General features: G+C 51.3%; 5 protein-coding genes across 5 annotated transcripts; 3 read left to right on the forward strand and 2 right to left on the reverse strand.

The window, feature by feature from the left end:
- Window positions 1-441: 441 nt before the first annotated feature.
- On the forward strand, window positions 442-5,181 carry UHO2_04466 (putative cytoplasmic dynein heavy chain 2; the record flags this gene model as incomplete). Its single annotated transcript, XM_041558458.1, has 1 exon — window positions 442-5,181. The coding sequence occupies one exon, from the start codon at window positions 442-444 to the stop codon at window positions 5,179-5,181; it is 4,740 nt and encodes a 1,579-aa protein (XP_041414392.1).
- A 101-nt stretch (window positions 5,182-5,282) lies between these two features.
- UHO2_04467 (uncharacterized protein) lies at window positions 5,283-5,945 on the reverse strand (the record flags this gene model as incomplete). Its single annotated transcript, XM_041558459.1, has 1 exon — window positions 5,283-5,945. The coding sequence occupies one exon, from the start codon at window positions 5,943-5,945 to the stop codon at window positions 5,283-5,285; it is 663 nt and encodes a 220-aa protein (XP_041414393.1).
- Window positions 5,946-6,245: 300 nt separating this feature from the next.
- UHO2_04468 (uncharacterized protein) lies at window positions 6,246-7,370 on the forward strand (the record flags this gene model as incomplete). The annotated part of the gene is made up of 1 exon (XM_041558460.1): window positions 6,246-7,370. One exon carries the CDS (start codon window positions 6,246-6,248, stop codon window positions 7,368-7,370), a length of 1,125 nt encoding a protein of 374 aa, XP_041414394.1.
- Window positions 7,371-9,340: 1,970 nt separating this feature from the next.
- On the reverse strand, window positions 9,341-9,910 carry UHO2_04469 (uncharacterized protein; the record flags this gene model as incomplete). The annotated part of the gene is made up of 1 exon (XM_041558461.1): window positions 9,341-9,910. The coding sequence occupies one exon, from the start codon at window positions 9,908-9,910 to the stop codon at window positions 9,341-9,343; it is 570 nt and encodes a 189-aa protein (XP_041414395.1).
- Window positions 9,911-13,382: 3,472 nt separating this feature from the next.
- On the forward strand, window positions 13,383-16,727 carry UHO2_04470 (uncharacterized protein; the record flags this gene model as incomplete). Its single annotated transcript, XM_041558462.1, has 1 exon — window positions 13,383-16,727. One exon carries the CDS (start codon window positions 13,383-13,385, stop codon window positions 16,725-16,727), a length of 3,345 nt encoding a protein of 1,114 aa, XP_041414396.1.
- Window positions 16,728-17,327: the final 600 nt, after the last annotated feature.

Below are 17,327 nucleotides of genomic sequence, written 5' to 3' on the forward strand. Positions count from 1 at the left end.
ATAGGGCTGAGAATGACGAGGAGAACAGAGAAAGAAGGATAGCTGTTTCAGCTTCAGTATGGTGCTAACTTTTCTTCAGCATTTGCCGCCAAGAAGAATTCTTTCAGTGTTGTGAATGTCAAGGCTGATTCGAATTCATCTTGCACGTGATGGCGTATTCATGACTAGCGATGCTGTTGTATTCACGAGAACAGAGCCAAGCTTTTTTTTTTTTTTTTGGAATTTCTGTGAGCATGGATAGCCTAACATTCTTGAATGAGATTATTTCCAACAGGCACGCACACACGTTTTCACTCGAAAACGCACAGACCAACGCTTCTTTTGACACTCACACGTTGACACAGCTCAGCACGTCTCACTTTGCTTACCATCACCACCACATCCTCGTCACCTTGTCCCTCGCCGTATCGCAACTGCGGCTAGCAACGCAAACGTCCAAACATGGACGCAGTCCACGTCGATGGCGCGAAAAAGGCGCCAGGTGACTGGTCGCCCGATGCCTGTCGTACTGTTGCTGCCGAACTCACCAATACACTCGATCTAGGGGCGAATCGTCAGTCCGTCGTCGAAGCACTCGTCTTTATCCATTTCTCCGTATATACCTTTGCCGAGCGATTGCGACGACGCCAAGGTCGAAGGTTCCATCAATCACCACGCCACTTCCTCGGCTTTATCGAATACTATGTCCAAGTCTCGAACCAAAAACGAGACGAATTGGAAGATCAGCAGCGCTTCCTTCTCGTCGGTCTCGACAAGCTTCGGTCCACAGTCGACCAGGTCGAAGAGCTTCAAAAGAGCCTTGCAGTCAAACGAACCCAACTCGAAGCCAAGGATGCCCAGGCCAACCAGAAGCTGCAGAGTATGGTCAAAGACCAGCAAGAGGCAGAGCAGAAGCGCGCAGCTTCCATCGAGATCCAAGCAGCTCTAGCAAATCAGGAGCAAGAGATTGGACAGCGTAGACAGGTCGTCATGGCCGACTTGGCAGATGCGGAACCCGCCGTTCAAGATGCGCAAGCAAGCGTCAGCAACATCAAGAAGCAACACCTTACAGAAGTCCGATCCATGGGTAACCCACCTCTTCCCGTCAAAAACGCCATGGAGTCGGTCTGCATCATCCTCGGTCATAAGATCGAAAGCTGGAAGACGGTCCAGGCTATCATTCGCAGAGATGACTTCATCGCTTCCATCGTCAATTTTGACACCGATCGTCAGATGACTCGTCAGATCCGCGACAAGATGATCCGCGACTACCTGTCGAAACCAGATTACAACTTCGAGACTATCAACCGTGCAAGTAAGGCTTGTGGTCCACTTGCCAAATGGGTCATTGCTCAAGTTCGCTTCTCCGAGATCCTCGACAAAGTCGGCCCCCTTCGTGATGAGGTGCAGTCGCTTGAACAGCAGGCAGAAGACACCAAACTCCAAGCAAGTCAAATCGTCGACATGATTGCAGAGCTCGAGAACAGTATCGCCACATACAAAGACGAGTATGCTGCTCTCATCAGCGAGACACAAGCCATCAAGGCCGAGATGGAGCGTGTTCAGAACCGTGTCTCACGTTCCATGCAGCTGCTCGATAGTCTTTCTTCCGAAAAGCACCGTTGGCAAACAGGCAGTCGAACATTCGACGATCAAATGAGCACCATTATCGGTGATGCTTTGCTCTCGGCTGCTATGCTTGCCTACGCTGGCTACTTTGATCAGCAGTATCGCGAATCTATGTGGCAGTATTGGTCAGATTACCTTCGACAGGCCGAGATCAAGTTCAAGCCAGAGCTCTCCTTCGCCGATTATCTCTCCACAGCAGACGAGCGTCTCGAATGGCAAGCAAAGTCACTTCCCGCCGATACCCTATGCACAGAAAATGCCATCATGCTCAAGCGCTGGAACCGATATCCGCTCATCATCGACCCTTCTGGACAGGCTGTCGAGTTCTTGCTCAACGAATACAAAGTGCAAAAGCTCACCGTGACCAGCTTCCTCGACGAGGCTTTCCTCAAAGCTCTTGAGAGTTCGCTTCGTTTCGGCAATCCGCTACTCATCCAGGATGTCGAGTACTTGGATCCCATTCTCAACCCTGTCCTCAACAAAGAGCTTCGAAGGACTGGTGGTCGTGTTCTCATCCGTCTCGGCAGTCAAGATATCGACTTTTCGCCCTCCTTCAACATGTTCCTCACAACACGTGATCCTTCGGTCGAGTTCTCGCCCGACATTTGCAGTCGAGTCACCTTTGTCAACTTTACCATGACACGGAGCAGTCTGCAAAGTCAGTCGCTTGATCAGGTTCTCAAGGTGGAACGCCCTGACACCGACCGGAAGCGAACCGATCTTATGAAGCTGCAGGGAGAGTTCCGTCTGCGACTCAGGCATCTCGAACGCTCGCTTCTCACAGCTCTCAACCAGTCCGAAGGCAACATCCTCGACGACGACAAGGTCATTGACACACTCGAGACGCTTAAGAAGGAGGCAGCTGAAGTCACTTCCAAGGTCGAGGAGACCGATGCCATCATGCAAGAGGTTGACCAGGTCACTGCCGAATACGTTCCGCTCGCAAAAGCATGCAGTTCGGTCTTCTTTGTGCTTGATCAGCTTCATCTTATTTCGCACTTCTACCAGTTCTCGTTGCGCTTCTTCCTTGACATCTTCGACTTTGTCTTGCGTCGCAACCCGCACTTGAATGGTGTCACAGATCCCAAGCAGCGACTTGATATTCTGATGCGTGATCTCTTCCTTGTCGTCTTCCAGAGGACGAGTAAGGCGCTTGCCCACCACGACCACGTCATGCTTGCTATGCTACTGGCTCAGATCAAGGCGCGTGAAGAGGGTCACGCAGATACACTCGACAGCGAGGAGTACGAGTTCTTGCTAGAGGGCGGCAATGTTGCGGCTGCTGCTAGTGGGAGCAATGATATTGCACAGACAAATGGCAGCGCACAGCGTCGAGGCGACGGCGTGGTCGAAGCTATGCTTGATGAAGAGCAGCTGGCCCGAGTTCAGGTCTTCAAACGTCTCAACTTCTTCCGCACCATTGAAGAGCACATGGAAGCCCACACGGAAAAGTGGCTCGCCTTCCTCACCTCCAACAGTCCAGAAACAGCTGTACCTAACTTCTGGTCACAAGAGGGAGACGCTAGCGACGACTTGGCGGATCAGGTCCGCAAGATGCTTATCGTCAAGTGTCTGCGTCCTGACCGCATCGTCCAAGCTATGGCTGCTTTCACCTCGCGCATCTTCGGTCAGGATGTTCTCGGTGATCCCGGATATGACTTGGGGAAGATCGTTCACGAAGAGGTGGACGCAAGCACATCTATCGCGCTCTGCTCCGTCCCAGGCTACGACGCGAGTTACCGTGTTGACCACCTAGTCAAGCTCGTCAGCGCAAGATGTACGCCTGTCGCCATGGGATCTCAAGAAGGTTTTGCTCTAGCAGATCATGCCATCACCTCAGCCGCACGCACAGGCAATTGGGTCTTGCTCAAGAACGTTCACCTTGCACCCAGCTGGCTCTCACAGCTGGAAAAGAAGATGCACGGCCTCAATCCTAACCGCAACTTCCGGCTCTTCCTCACCTGCGAAACCTCGCTTTCAATCCCGGTCAACTTCTTGCGCGCATCACGCATCTTGATGAACGAACCACCACCGGGGATTCGCGCTAGCATGCTCGACAGTCTCAAATCCATTGCACCTAGTCGGTTGCAACGTGGACCTGCCGAAACACCACGACTTTACTTCTTGCTTGCTTTCTTCCACGCAACTTTGACTGAGCGGTTGCGGTACACGCCATTGGGCTGGTCTAAACCGTTCGAGTTCAACGATTCAGATGCGGAAGCGGCACTGGATATCATTGAAGGGTGGGTGGCAAAGGTCGCAAAAGGTCGAGCTAATGTTGATCCGCAGCAACTGCCTTGGGATGCAATTAGGTCGTTGCTGAAGCAGAGTGTGTATGGTGGTAAGATCGATAATGCGCCGGATCAGACGTTGTTGGATTCGTTTGTGGACGAGTTGTTCTGTGCTGCGGCGTATGATGTTGATTTTCAGCTGGTGAAGCATGAGAAGGATCCATTGGTGGCTCCGGAGGGTACCAAGATGGAAACGTTCATAAGTTGGGTGCAGGCTTTGCCGGAGCAGCAGCCTCCGCAGTGGCTTGCGTTGCCACCGAGTGCGGAGAAGGTCATTGCAGCAGCGCAGGGTACAGCATTGATGAATAAGTTGGTTAAGATGAAACAGCTGGCTGATGATGATGATGATGATGATGATGATGAGAACATCGATGGTGTAGCTCAGAATTCTTCTGCGAACACAGCAGCGGGAGAGGGTGCGGGTGCGGGTGCGAGTGCGGGTGCGGCATCGGTTCAACCTGGATGGATGAAATCTCTCCGAACAAACGCTCAACAGTGGCTTTCACTCCTTCCCTCCACCGTTCCGCCTCTTGCTTCTGATTCCGGCTCAGTGCAAGACCCTTTGTATCGTTTCTGGGCACGAGAGCACCGTACCGGATCCTCGCTCCTCTCTACGGTCCGTTCGGATCTCCAAGAAGTTGTCTCGGTATGTGACGGCCTTTCCCGCCAAACGAACCACAATCGAACCCTGCTCATGGACCTGCCCAAATCCACGATCCCGTCAACATGGCGTCGCTACGCAGTGCCCAAATCCACGACTCTGGCCGAATGGATCCTCGACCTCCGCGCACGTCTGGACCAACTCGGTCGCATTATCCGCGAATCCTCCTCCCTCGGCTCAACATACGATATGGCAGAGGTAATACTCGGACTTCTCTTCGCCCCCGGTGCGTACCTTACTGCGACACGACAGAGCGTTGCACAGGAAAGCAAAGTCAGTTTGGAGAATTTGGAATTAAGACTGAGGTTGAATGATAAAGCGGCGGGGTTGGAAAAGGGAGTGTTCGCGTTAAGAGGATTGAAATTGCAAGGTGCTGATTGGGACGGTGGCGTGGGAAAGGTGAGGTTGAATGATGGTGGAGTGACAAATTTGGGGGTTTGTGGGTTGGTTTGGGAGCCGAAGAAAGAAGCCAACAAGCAAGGCGGGGAGAAGAGGGTGTTGCTCAGTGTATATTTGAACCAAGATAGGAGTCAAGCACTGTTTGCGACGAGATTGCAGTTCGAAGAGGGCGTGGAGGCGAATAGGGTCGCTCAACGAGCTGTTGCATTGCGTGCATCGTGAATCTCACTTTTACCTTGAAGGGATCTTGGTTCTATGACGCTTGACTGATTTGCATTGTGTGGTGTGCGGGTATAAGTGAGTGTTTGTGAGGGGTTGTGGGTCTATTGCTCTTTAGTAGCGCTGGACCATAACTTTGACAGTTGTTCCAGTTCCTTTTCCTCCTCTTCCGTCGTTCTTGTTTCTGGTGGTGTAGAGTTGGTGTTAAGGGTAAATGAATCTTTGATTCCCGCTGTAACCTTCTTCCACCGCTCCGTCAAACTTGATCTTTTCTCTTTACTGCCAAGGAAGATTTCACTCCATGTCACCTCCTTTGGCCCCAGCCTCTTTCCCTCCCCTACTCCTCCTTCTAATACCCTCTCAGCTCCCTCCACCGACTCTCCTTGTCTTGACTGAGGAAGCAACTTCTCCCGCACAGGGTCCGTTCCCAACGCTCTCCACCGTCGCATCAACACCGCTCTTTCTTCCTTCGCCCATTCTCCCTTCGCCCATTCTTCCTCCACCACTTCTCGTTGTTTTGGAGTTCTGGTCCCGAACCAAGATGAATTGGACTTAGAGGGTGGGTTTAGGTGGTGTAACAACCTCGAATTGTAGCCAATAGTATCGGTAAGAAGGGCAACGCGTATACGATGATCACGCAAATCTTGCTTGCGTTGCGTAGAGATGAGAGCATGGTTAAACGCAAACGATGTAACCGCCGTCAACAGCAAGATGGGTGGTATTGATGACGGGGCGAACCATCTTGGACTGGGTCTCGGTGTCGACATGCTGTCTACCTTGTTGCTATCGGAAGTTGATCGTATTGTTGTACGAAGAAGCGAAGGGTTGGCGAGGTGTTGAAATCGTCTCATCCGAAAAGTTGGCAGAGAGGGTGAATTCCGAATTCCGAATTCCGTATTCTGACTTCCTACTTCCGAACTCCGAACTACGACGTCCGACTTCCGAATTTCTGCTCCGCAGCGAGGCTCGTGCTTGCAAAAGTGTCACTTTGCAAGTGTTGTTCTTTCCGCCACCCCCTCACCTCAAGCTCTCAGCACAACTTGAAGCTCATTCCACTTGGCTCAAGGATGCTCTTGAACGATAAGATAGAAGTCAAAAGGCACGTTTCGTTTCTGCTAAGATGCCTTCACCTCCTCCCACAACCTTACACTTCGGCAGATGACCAACGTATGACTTTAGGCTACTTCACTCTCGCCTCGCTCGACCTGCTCAGTTGCATGGACCGCATACCTCGCGATGAACGAGAGGAGCTTCTTAATTGGGTTTACGCACAACAAAGCCTCCACGGCGGGTTTCGAGGTGGGCCATCGACGAGCGAGGCAGGAGCAAACGTTGCTATGACTTACAGTGCGTTACTCATTCTGGCCATCCTCAAAGACGATTTCGAAAGACTGGACAGAGTGGGATTGCAGCGGTATATCGGTTCCTTGCAGGATAGAGAAGGAGGTGGGTTTGCAGCCGAAGAGGTTACAGGGACAGAAAAGGAGGGTAAAGGGATGGGGGTAGGGGTGGATAGGGATCCAAGATTCACCTATTGCGCAATAGCAATTTGTTCAATGCTAGGAGAGTGGAGTTCGATTGATATAGCGAAAGCAAGGGAGTATCTGGAAGGGTGTCAAAGGTATGATGGAGGATTTGGAGCAAGTGGCATGCACGAGTCTCATTCGGGGATGACGTATTGTTGCGTTGCTGCCCTCTCACTTCTCCCCTCTTCCACCTCCCCATTCCCACGTCAGAACGAAACTCTATCGTGGATAATACACCGACAAGTCTCCCCCTCCCCTCCAGATCCTCAAACACATAACGGAGAAGAAGAAGAAGAGCAAGAAGAGCAAGAAGAGCAAGAAGAGTTGGGAGGCGGCTTCCAAGGACGACCCTCGAAACTTCCCGCAGACGTCTGCTACTCATTTTGGAACGGTGCCGCACTCTCCATCCTCTCCCACCACTCACTCATCGACGCACAGAAGGATACTGCGTACGTGCTAAGCGCACAAAGTAGAGTAGGAGGGATAAGTAAAGTTCCTGGTGAACATCCAGATTCGTTGCATACGTATTTGGGACTTGCTTCCCTCTCACTTCATCAACCAGCAGAAGGGCAAGAGGGGGTGGAGTTCGGAATGAAGCGGTTGGATGCCGCTTACAGTTGTAGTCTGGAGGCCAAAGCTTGGATTCAGCAGCATTTGACGACGTAATACCATAGCATCGCCACGGTTTGAGTGATAGACTGTGTGAGAAGGGGGTTTAGGGGGGGGAATCGGGGGGTATCGGGAAGGTGAAAAAGCCCGATACTGTCGAAAGGAGATCTAAGAGCAGAGCGGAGAGCATGTTGAATATAAACGTCGTTTAGGTCCCGATACTGGCGATCGGGGAGAGTCTATGTATGATGTCACTGCTGCTAAAAGACAGAAACATATATACTCAATTGACTTAGGGAATGTGGCGAGAGCCTAGTGCTCTCTGTGAGTTATATATACATGTGAGTGGCACTTGCCTGATGTGGGGGTACTACTACTTCATGGTCTATCATGACAACAAGTGGGACTGTGTTGCACCTGATTTCTCCTGAGATCTACTTGACCTAATCTATGATCGAATCAGTAGCTCAACCAGATTGGCCCTATCTGATCTTCGATCAGATCAGCTCCATGTCATTCTTTTACCATCTCATTGGATCGTCATTTTCAGCACCCCCCCTCAATCCAACATTCTCCAATGAAATGGTCAATCCAAGTAGTCGTCGAATGTGTGTGAGCATTGGCGTGGCGAGTGGCTTCATCAAGATGTTGGCCAAGTTTTCGCAACTCTGAACAGGAGCAATCACAAGTCGTTTGTTCGCAATCTCGTCACGCAGGAAGAAGTGAGCTATGTCGATATGCTTTGTCCTCTTGAAGTGTTGAGGGTCATTTGCTATAACCCAAGCACCTGATGAATCGCTATGTAGGACCAGTACATCTTGATCGAAGGTGAGCTCTCCATCATGGGAATAGATATTCAATGTTCGGATACTGACATGTATTCCTGTCGTCTTCAACACTGGTTGATCCAGTTCTTGCAGGAACATCATGGCCCATAAGAGCTCTCTGGCCACTGTTGCCAATGCTATGTATTTGGCCTCTACCAAGCTGTTTGCCACCATCTGTTGTAGTCATGAGGCCCAGCTGCATGTGAAACTGTCAATTGTGAAAACGTAACCAGTCATCGACCTTCTACAGTCACATGATCCTGCCCAATCACTGTCTGCCCATCCTGAGAGTAATGGTCCACTGCCTGATGTTCTTGTTGAGAGGCCAATCCCTATCATCCCTTTCAGGTATCTTAACATGTGCTTAGCAGCCACAAGATGTTCTCCAGATGGGTTCGCTACAAACCGTGCACATCTACCAACTGCGAATGCAATATCTGGCCTTGTGCCCTGAGCTATCCACAGCAGTGATCCTACAAGTGAGGCATAGTAACGAGTCTCTTCAGCGCTTGCTATGCTTCCTCCTTGCGGTTTGAGGGAGTTGATGCTCTCCATCACTGGTGTCGAGGCTGTCCAAGCCTGGTCCATTCCAAACTTTGCTATGACACCCTCGATGTATCCGCTCTGATCGATGGAGAGCATGCAAGCTTCTTGATTGTAGCTTACGTTCAGCCTGATAATGTGAGATACATTTCCTTGATCGGTGATGCTGAACATGCTCGAGAGTTGTTGATGTACGGACTGTACTTGTGAAACAGTTGCTCCGATGATGAGTAGATCATCTATGTATATGGCTAGGAGTATCATTGCATCCTTTGAGCTGCGTGTATACACACATGGTTCTGCTCTACATCGTCTGAAACCAAATGCTTGTAGTTGTTCATCCAGCACTGCATGCCACAGTCATCCAGCTTGCTTAAGACCATAAAGGGCTTTCTTTAACTTATAGCATTTTCCTTCAGTCTCCTTTACTTCAAATGTCAGAGGTATCTGGACATGCATGTCTTTGTCAATCTTTCCATTCAGAAATGCAGTGCTTACATCGAGTTGTATTGCATGTAAACCATATCATCATGCAATGGCAAGCAGTATCCTGACTGTTTGCAGACGGACAACTGGGCTGAACATCTGATCGTAGTCCAGACCCTGGCATTGAGCATATCCTTGTGCAACGAGTCGTGCTTTGTACCTTGTCGCTCATCATTGTGCATCGAGCTTGAGTTTGTAAACCCATCGAACGCTGATTAACTTGCCACTCTTGGGAATGTCGACTAGCTCAAAGACATTCATCTTGTGCATGCTGTCCATCTCGCTGACCATGGCTTCCTGCCATTTGTACCAGTTGTCGCGAGTCTTAGCTTCGTTGAGGGAGAGTGGTTCCAGCAGGATGCCGTCTGCACTGCATATCTGCTGTCCACTTGCAATGAGGGCAGTGCTGGTCATCACGGTGGTCACAAATACCATACGATCTAAGTGGTGAACGCTGATGGTGGGTGCCAGTGTGTCAGAGCATGCCGTGGTGAAGGCTGTGTAGCTGACAGGACCGGGTGACTCTGTGTGAGGTGTCTCGAGCATGGAGATGTCATCATACACGTCTGCCGTAGCATCACTGTGAGGGGTTTTGAGCAGTGATGTGCCATTGAGAGTGCTTGTGAGGTCCAGTAAGTGTTTCCCCCCCTCGGACATCATCACCTCCAGGTCTACTCTCAGATTGGCAGCAATAGCATCGAGGTCAATGATGATCTCCCCAGCCTCTTCGATGGCCGTCATCATGCAATCCCACTCATGATCGAAGCTCGGGGGTTCTGAATGAGTTGCCAAGTGTCATTGATGAGAGTATGGCTGCAGTGAGGAAGGTACGACATTGTCCGATTCTGTCTCATCCAATGTGGGATTGGGAGAGAGCCAGGTGTAAGATCACAGGAGATCGCAGTTGCCGACGAAGATAGGTGTGTGTGGGGGGGGGGGCGACAGTGTCTGATGGTTCCAGTTCCGAGAAACGGATGTCCCTGGTAACAACAACATGGTCAAGCTCAGGTAGCCAAACCTTATGGCCTTTGATTGCACAAGGTGCATCTGAGAAACCCAAGTATCTCCCCCAGAGGGCACATGGATGGAGATGTTTGCTCACAACTGCATGGTCTCGGAGCCATGTCGAGCGAGTGCTCCCTCTGAGTACAACGTATGCCATGCATCTGAAATGTCGTATGTGGTGTAGTTCCAGGCATTTTGTATAGAATAGCTCATATGGAGTCACATTGCCATGAGTACTGCCTGCTAGTCTGTTGTGGATGAATGCCGCCTGTGCAACAGCATGGGGCCACCAGGGCTCATTCATTCCTGAGTCATACAGTGGACTACGTGTGATCTTCTGAACAGTCTGGAAGGCCTGTTCAGCGAAGGCATTGTCCTTATGATGTTGGGTGGGTGAAGCGGTTATCTTCACACCTGTTGATTGTCATGGGCCTGGATGCTCAAGAAGCAGGAGGGTCACGGGTTCATATGGAAGGAGCACAGGTATCGAAGATCTAGTCGAGATCAGTAGAGAGCATGGTCGTAGTGCAGTCTCCATGGAGACCATGGACTCCTATGGACTCACATGCAAAGGAGGGCCAGGCACAGCCACGAAGAGGACCAAGTGTCATGGGCCTGGATGCTCAAGAAGCAGGAGAGTCACGGGTTCATATGGAAGGAGCACAGGTATCGAAGACCTAGTCGATACCAGTAGAGAGCATGGTCGTAGTGCAGTCTCCATGGAGACCATGGACTCCTATGGACTCACATGCAAAGGAGAACCGAGCCACATGCGAGGAGGACCAGGCACAGCCACAAGGAGGACCAAGCTCAAGGAGCAGGCACAGTCACGAGGAGGACCAAGCTCAAGGAGCAGGCACAGCCACGAGGAGGACCAAGCTCAGATGGTTACCACTCAGGGGCTCGAGAGACAAGAGTCATAGGACACTGGCAAGCAGGTCCTGAGGAAGAGGAGCAGTGTCGAAGGAGTCGACACCAGGTCATGAGGAGGAGGAGCAGTGTCGAAGGAGTTGACATCAGGTCATGAGGAGGAGGAGCAGTGTTGAAGGAGTCGACACAGCTCAAGAGACACAGGGGTGCCAAGCAGGAGAGGCCCCTGAGCAGTGCTCGATGAAGAGGGTACTCTCTGGAGAGAGAGCAGGAGCAGCATCGCTGGTGATGCTGTGAAGAGGTATATAACCATGCTTTCTCATCATCATAGGTCGAGTGGATCCTCATCCACTCTACACTCACCATAACTAGTTATCACTTCAGCATAAGTATATATTAGTTTCAGTCAGCATAGTGTCAGGGGTCTCGCGCCTGAAACCCAGGTCGGTCTGTCGAGATACTCGGTGACTATCAAACTGTGCGACAGCTATTGTCTCGGTATCGGTGACTATCAAGTTGTGCAGTGACAGCAGGTGGTGTTCGTTGTATATACTATCGTAGGTTTCGGCTGACCTCTGTGGACACTCCGTTCAGGGGTAGCTCGGCATGATCAATATCAATGTTATGATGACACCAAGGTCTGGTGTGAGTGTTGATGATGATGAGGTTGATGACGTTGGTGATAAGGTTGGTGAGTGTTGATGATAACGAGGTTGATGGTGTTGGTGATAAGGTTGGTGGCGTCAACACGAGTGTCCAGTGTGTTGACTTGATGCTTGAAGTGATCCCCGGACCGCAGTGGACTACTGCCTTTGGTTCTATCTTGATCCGGACTGCTAACCTGCTATGGGCGCCTTCGGACATCAGGTAGTGGTGATACAACACACACACTACGATGAGGAGCAACCTTGATAGATTGCTGCTATGCTGACTGTAACTAATGAGTACTTGTGTTTCTAAAGTATTGACTAGTTGTATGGTGAGTAGAGTGGATGAGGATCCACTCGACCTTTGATGATGAGAAAGCATGGTTATATACCTCTTCACAGCATCGCCAGCGATGCTGCTCCTGCTCTCTCTCCAGAGAGTACCTTCTTCATCGAGTACTGTGTCAGGGGTCAGGGGCCTCTCCTGCTTGGCATCCCTGTGCCTCTTGAGTGGTGTCGACTCCTCCGACACTGCTCCTCCTCCTCATGGCCTGCTTGCCAGTGTCCTAGGACTCTTGTCTCTCGAGCCCCTGAGTGGTAACCATCTGAGCTTGGTCCTCCTCATGGCTGCGTCTGGTCCTCCTCGCATGTGGCTCGGTTCTCCTTTGCATGTGAGTCCATAGGAGTCCATGGTCTCCATGGAGACTGCACTACGACCATGCTTTCTACTGGTATCGACTAGGTCTTCGATACCTGTGCTCCTTCCATATGAACCAGTGACCCTCCTGCTTCTTGAGCATCCAGGCCCATGACAGTAGTGACATTGTACTTAGACTCTCCCCGATTGCCAGTATCAGGATTGAAACTTCTTCAAACTTCAACAACTACTTGCTTAGGGGGTATCAAAGTTTTTGCGTTTTTAAAAATGCGGGTTTTTTGAAAAGCGCATTTTTGGAGCAAAGTTGAACCCCCCATTTAAGGAAAAGCGGGTTTCCAAAAACGCGATGAAATCATACGGCCGATAAAATATGTATCCTAAAAGTAAGCATATGAAGCATGAATCATACGGCCGATAAGAGACGTAACCTAACAATAAGCATATGAAACATGATGTGGCACCTATCTTCTCCACCTCGGGTATCAGATAGCCGGTGTGCCGATGCCGATGGCGATGATCGGGCCTGACGCATGCCGATACGCGGGACTGGCTTCGACAACTTGCTATGGATCCGAGTGTGTAAAGGTGGCGAAGGTGTGAGATCGAAGTAGTGCTCACATACTTTCACTGTTGTGGAGTGAACTCGTTTTGCGTTTTTGAAAACGCACGAAAAAGCTGTGTTTTCAAAAACGCAGTTTTGTTTTTCGTTTGGCGCAGCTTATGTAAGCTTTTGCGTTTTTTTTGAAAAACGCGCTCTGCAAAAAACCCGCGTTTTTAAAAACGCAAAAACTTTGATACCCCCTCTTGTTCGTGTGCGTATCGCCAAAATCGGAAGAGTCGATCGGATCGGGCAAAGTGTTGGTTGCGTGTGGTGCGTGTATGTGGAGGCTCAGTTTTGGTCGACAATATACCGCCACCATCACCACCACCATCACCGCCACCATCACCGCCACCATCACTGCCAGCATCACTGCCAGCACTGATTGCGCTCCTACCCTCCCTTCCAACAACTGCATCGCACAATTTGATTCCAATGCTTCCTCCTACGCTCAACCCCGGTTCTTCTCCTGCCTCTCCCGTCGTGTCCACTCCGCCACATGACGCGCCGTCTTTGCCGAGCCTGCCAGGCTTGCCCGCATCACCACAAAAGAAGCTCCTTTATGATACACTCAAGAAGCCATTCGATGATCAGGATTTCAGCGTCATAATTTGGATTCAGATGCTCAAAGCAGCAGCCCTGCCCAATACTGATCGCAAGACACGTGTAAAAAGTCTCGACTTCTTTCTCGATCACGCATACTTTGATCGGCTCATCAATGAGCTCAAATCCATAGCCGATCGGCTTCCGGAAAAGTTTATCCATAGCTTCTTGCACGTTTCCGGCTCCGGAGCCGATCCCTCTGCAAGTCTCAGAGATCGGTTCGACGCCAAAACTCTCTTGACACGCATCGAGAAATGCGCCTTCTTTCAACCTACCTTCGACCCTGTCGACCGCCTTGCACATGTCTTGCAGTATGCTTTCATCCCAGGTCCCCTTCGTATGCCCAGCCCTCCGGCCCGTGCGCCTCTCTACGACTTTACCTCCACCTTCAACGGTCAAGCTCTCGAAAGACTTGTCGACTACATCAAGGTACACAACCAGCTCTTTCCCCCTTCCTCATCATCTCCGCCTCCCGTGCATGTCGCCCGTCTTGAGAACTCTCCCCCTTTAGCCGACCACACTCACCACCAACAGCATCAGTCCGTGCCCGAGCAGACTCGCAAGCATCATTGGTCCCTGCCCGAGCAAACTCGCAAGTACTATGCCAAGGTGCTCCCCATAATCCAGTCCTCAGGCTTTGGCAAAACCAGGCTCTGCGTCCAACTCAGCACCGTCAGTCCCGGTATGCTCGTTTGTCTCAGAGAAAGCTCTCTCCTCACACAAAACTATGCTGTCTCGGAGCCCCCGCAGGACAAGCCAGTCTATGACTACTTTCAACGCATCAAGCGACTCCTCCCTGGGTCATTAGAAACCAAGGATCAGCCCCATCCCACGCCCAAAGGCGACCAAGAACACATGAGGTTCAACCAAGCACACCTCTCCATCCTCGCTTGGCTTTCCGTCTACTGCCAGACTACAGCCTATTACCTGATCCAGCTCCAACATGCCTCTGGTTGCTTTGACCCGCCTGCTCACCACCAAGATCCTGCCGCGTGCTGGCGTGCCGTCGTCTTCTACTATGCCCGAACTACCGGCTTGAAAGAGGGCTCGCTCTTCGAGACTCCCTCTAACATCTGCCACCAGAGCCGCCTCCCACATGTCTGTTCCACAGACATACCTCCTAGCACCGACAATCCGCTCACTCACGTCCACCCCGCCAACCAAGCCGCCGATCCTCCGCCTAGCCTTTTGGCAACCCCGCGAGTTCGTGAAAAGATCCTTGATTACATCTGTGAAACGGCCACCACTCTCGCGTCAACCATGAAGGGACAGTACTCTTGCCAATTGTCTGATCATGAGTTGCTCACCCATGCCATTCGAGATCATCTCAAGCCTCGCCTCCAATTAGTGGAGCATCTCCTTCGCAACGCTGACCCTAACTCGTTCTTTTTCCTCGCATTGGACGAATGCAGTAGCATGGATACATTGCTGCCATACATACGTCGAGTGTGGTTCCATGCCATGCCAGAGACCACGTGGATCCTCCTCATCGACACTAACTCGGATCTGGCACCGCTCGCCGGCAAGGAAGCTCGTCAAGGCTCGCGACGCATGTCAGAATTCGACACGCATTGTCTCACCCAGGCGTTTTCGGCGATGCCTCTCGACCTCAACTTGACTAGTCAACATCTTCGCACGCTCTCCCCCTCGGGTACCTGCCAACTGACCATGCGAGATCTCGACGCATTCCTTCCTCGCTTCGGACGACCGCTGTGGATGGACTCACGCTATCACAGCGACGGGTTCATCATGCCCACGACCATCTTCAGGAAACTAGTCTTGCCGAGCGAGTGGACGTGGCCGGAGGTATTGCAAGACATCCAGCCCGATCCGCTCAACGAAACCAATCAGAATCTGATCGCGCTTGCCTCCCGACGCCTTCACCTCGACCTGTCGAGCAAAGCTGGCCCGCAGCATTGGTACCACTTTGTCTCTCGCCAGATTGCTCACCACCTGCGCTTCGTCGGTCGAATCTATTCCACCTCGGACTCGATCAAGTCGGGTACACCTAGTGAAGCACCTCTTAGCCTTGCCGTTGCTTGGAGCGTTCGATCCAAGCCCGAACTTGTAGCTGTCAAGTGGTCCATGATGGTGCAGGCTATTATCCATGCCAGTGCACCCGTTGGTCTCAACGTGGGCGCTCAAGGCGAGCTCGGCGTCGCTCTCCTATCCACCATGGCCATCGACCTGGCTATGAGCCAGAGGTACTCAAATCACCTGCGTTACTACATTTCCTCATGGCCTGTTCCCTCGGCCGAAGCCAAGTATGCCGCGCTCTACGGCCTGGTCAGTGTCCACGACTGGCTTTGCACTCTTACCGGCTCCAAGTATGTAGAGTGTGCACCAGCAGTCAGCGGGTCCAGCAGCGGCTACCCTGGAAGTGAGGATGGCGACCAAGTCATGGCGGATCAAGACCAAGCCGATCAAGGCTTGCCGTCGCAACTGGCTTCGTGGGCCCGACGCGCATGGCTCAACTTTACGCATTCCGCCGTTCTGCCCAATCAGATACCGCATAACCGTCGCATTGGGACAGATTTGCTTTTCGAGCTCTGGATTCGTCACGCCACAGCGCAAGGCGTTAGCAATCAAGTTGGATGGGATTTGCTCATACCCGTTTATGAGTCTCACAGCGACCAGCCTCCGAACGGCGCTGACAAGTTTGACGAGACCAAGTTGTCGTACATTGCTATCCAAGTAAAGAACTGCATCAACCGACCTACCCGAGAGGTCAAAGAGGCGGCAGTAGGGCCCCGTCTTGCTGTCAACCAAGAGAAGCAGTGCCTCGAGCTCTTCTTTGATCTCAAGGGCCCAGAATCTTGCCGCGGTCACGAGTACTCGCAGCGACGTCATCCAACCCGAGCATCCAACAAGCAGCGGGCGCCCAAGATGAAAGAGCAAGAGGAAGAAGATGCAAAGAGTCGTCTTCTGCTGCGACATCACGTGTTCATAAGTGGTCTCACACCTGAAGGCTTACCATTGCTGAAGCAGCTCCAGGGCCCCGCCGCTAAGCAGGTGAGCTTGCTATTTGGCGATGCAGATTCGCTTGACACGGTCGAGTTCGACGAGACGCATGCCAACTACGTCCGCTGCTTACCATCGGAAGAGCATCGCAGAACTTGGGATGAAGCACAGACGTGCGTGGAAAACAGACTGATGTTCTTTCGTCATCTTTGTTGACGTGATTGATTTTGACACTGATCGAGTCGGAGCTGGACCAGTCAATAGCTTCTGCACTGTTATCTCATTGCTGGTGAATGATGGACGAGAAAGAAGATTGAAAGCAAATAAGATTGTGATATATGCATGTCGCCACCAACGCTCAGCCATTCGCTGTCAACTCATCTTGAGAAAACACACATCAGCCAAAAGGAATGGTAGTTGGTTGACGTCTTCCAACGTCATCGCTACTCTGATTCAGGCCCAGGCAATCGAAACAAAACAAAATACTAAAACAAGACTGTGATGGTGCAGATGACAGCGACCAACCGATGGTGATGCAACAAGGCATGCAAGAAAAGAAAATGGCAGTTCAATAACTGACTGTCCAACTTGGCGTCCAAGTAAAGCTACTCGTGCAAGAGAGGGTTATCGAATTGGAAATTCGAATCATTTTCAAGAAATTGGAATCGCCAATTTGGATTTGGGTATTCCTTGCAATTTTCCATTTTTGACCTCAAATGCAGACACGTGTCTCTTTCCTCTCTCGTGGCTAACTACTCACAAAGGTAATGATCAAACATGACAATGGAAGGTGACGCAAGCCAATGGTGGAGGAAT

This window comes from Ustilago hordei (assembly GCF_900519145.1).
Source record: "Ustilago hordei strain Uho2 genome assembly, contig: UHO2_contig_09, whole genome shotgun sequence".
NCBI lineage: Eukaryota > Fungi > Basidiomycota > Ustilaginomycetes > Ustilaginales > Ustilaginaceae > Ustilago > Ustilago hordei.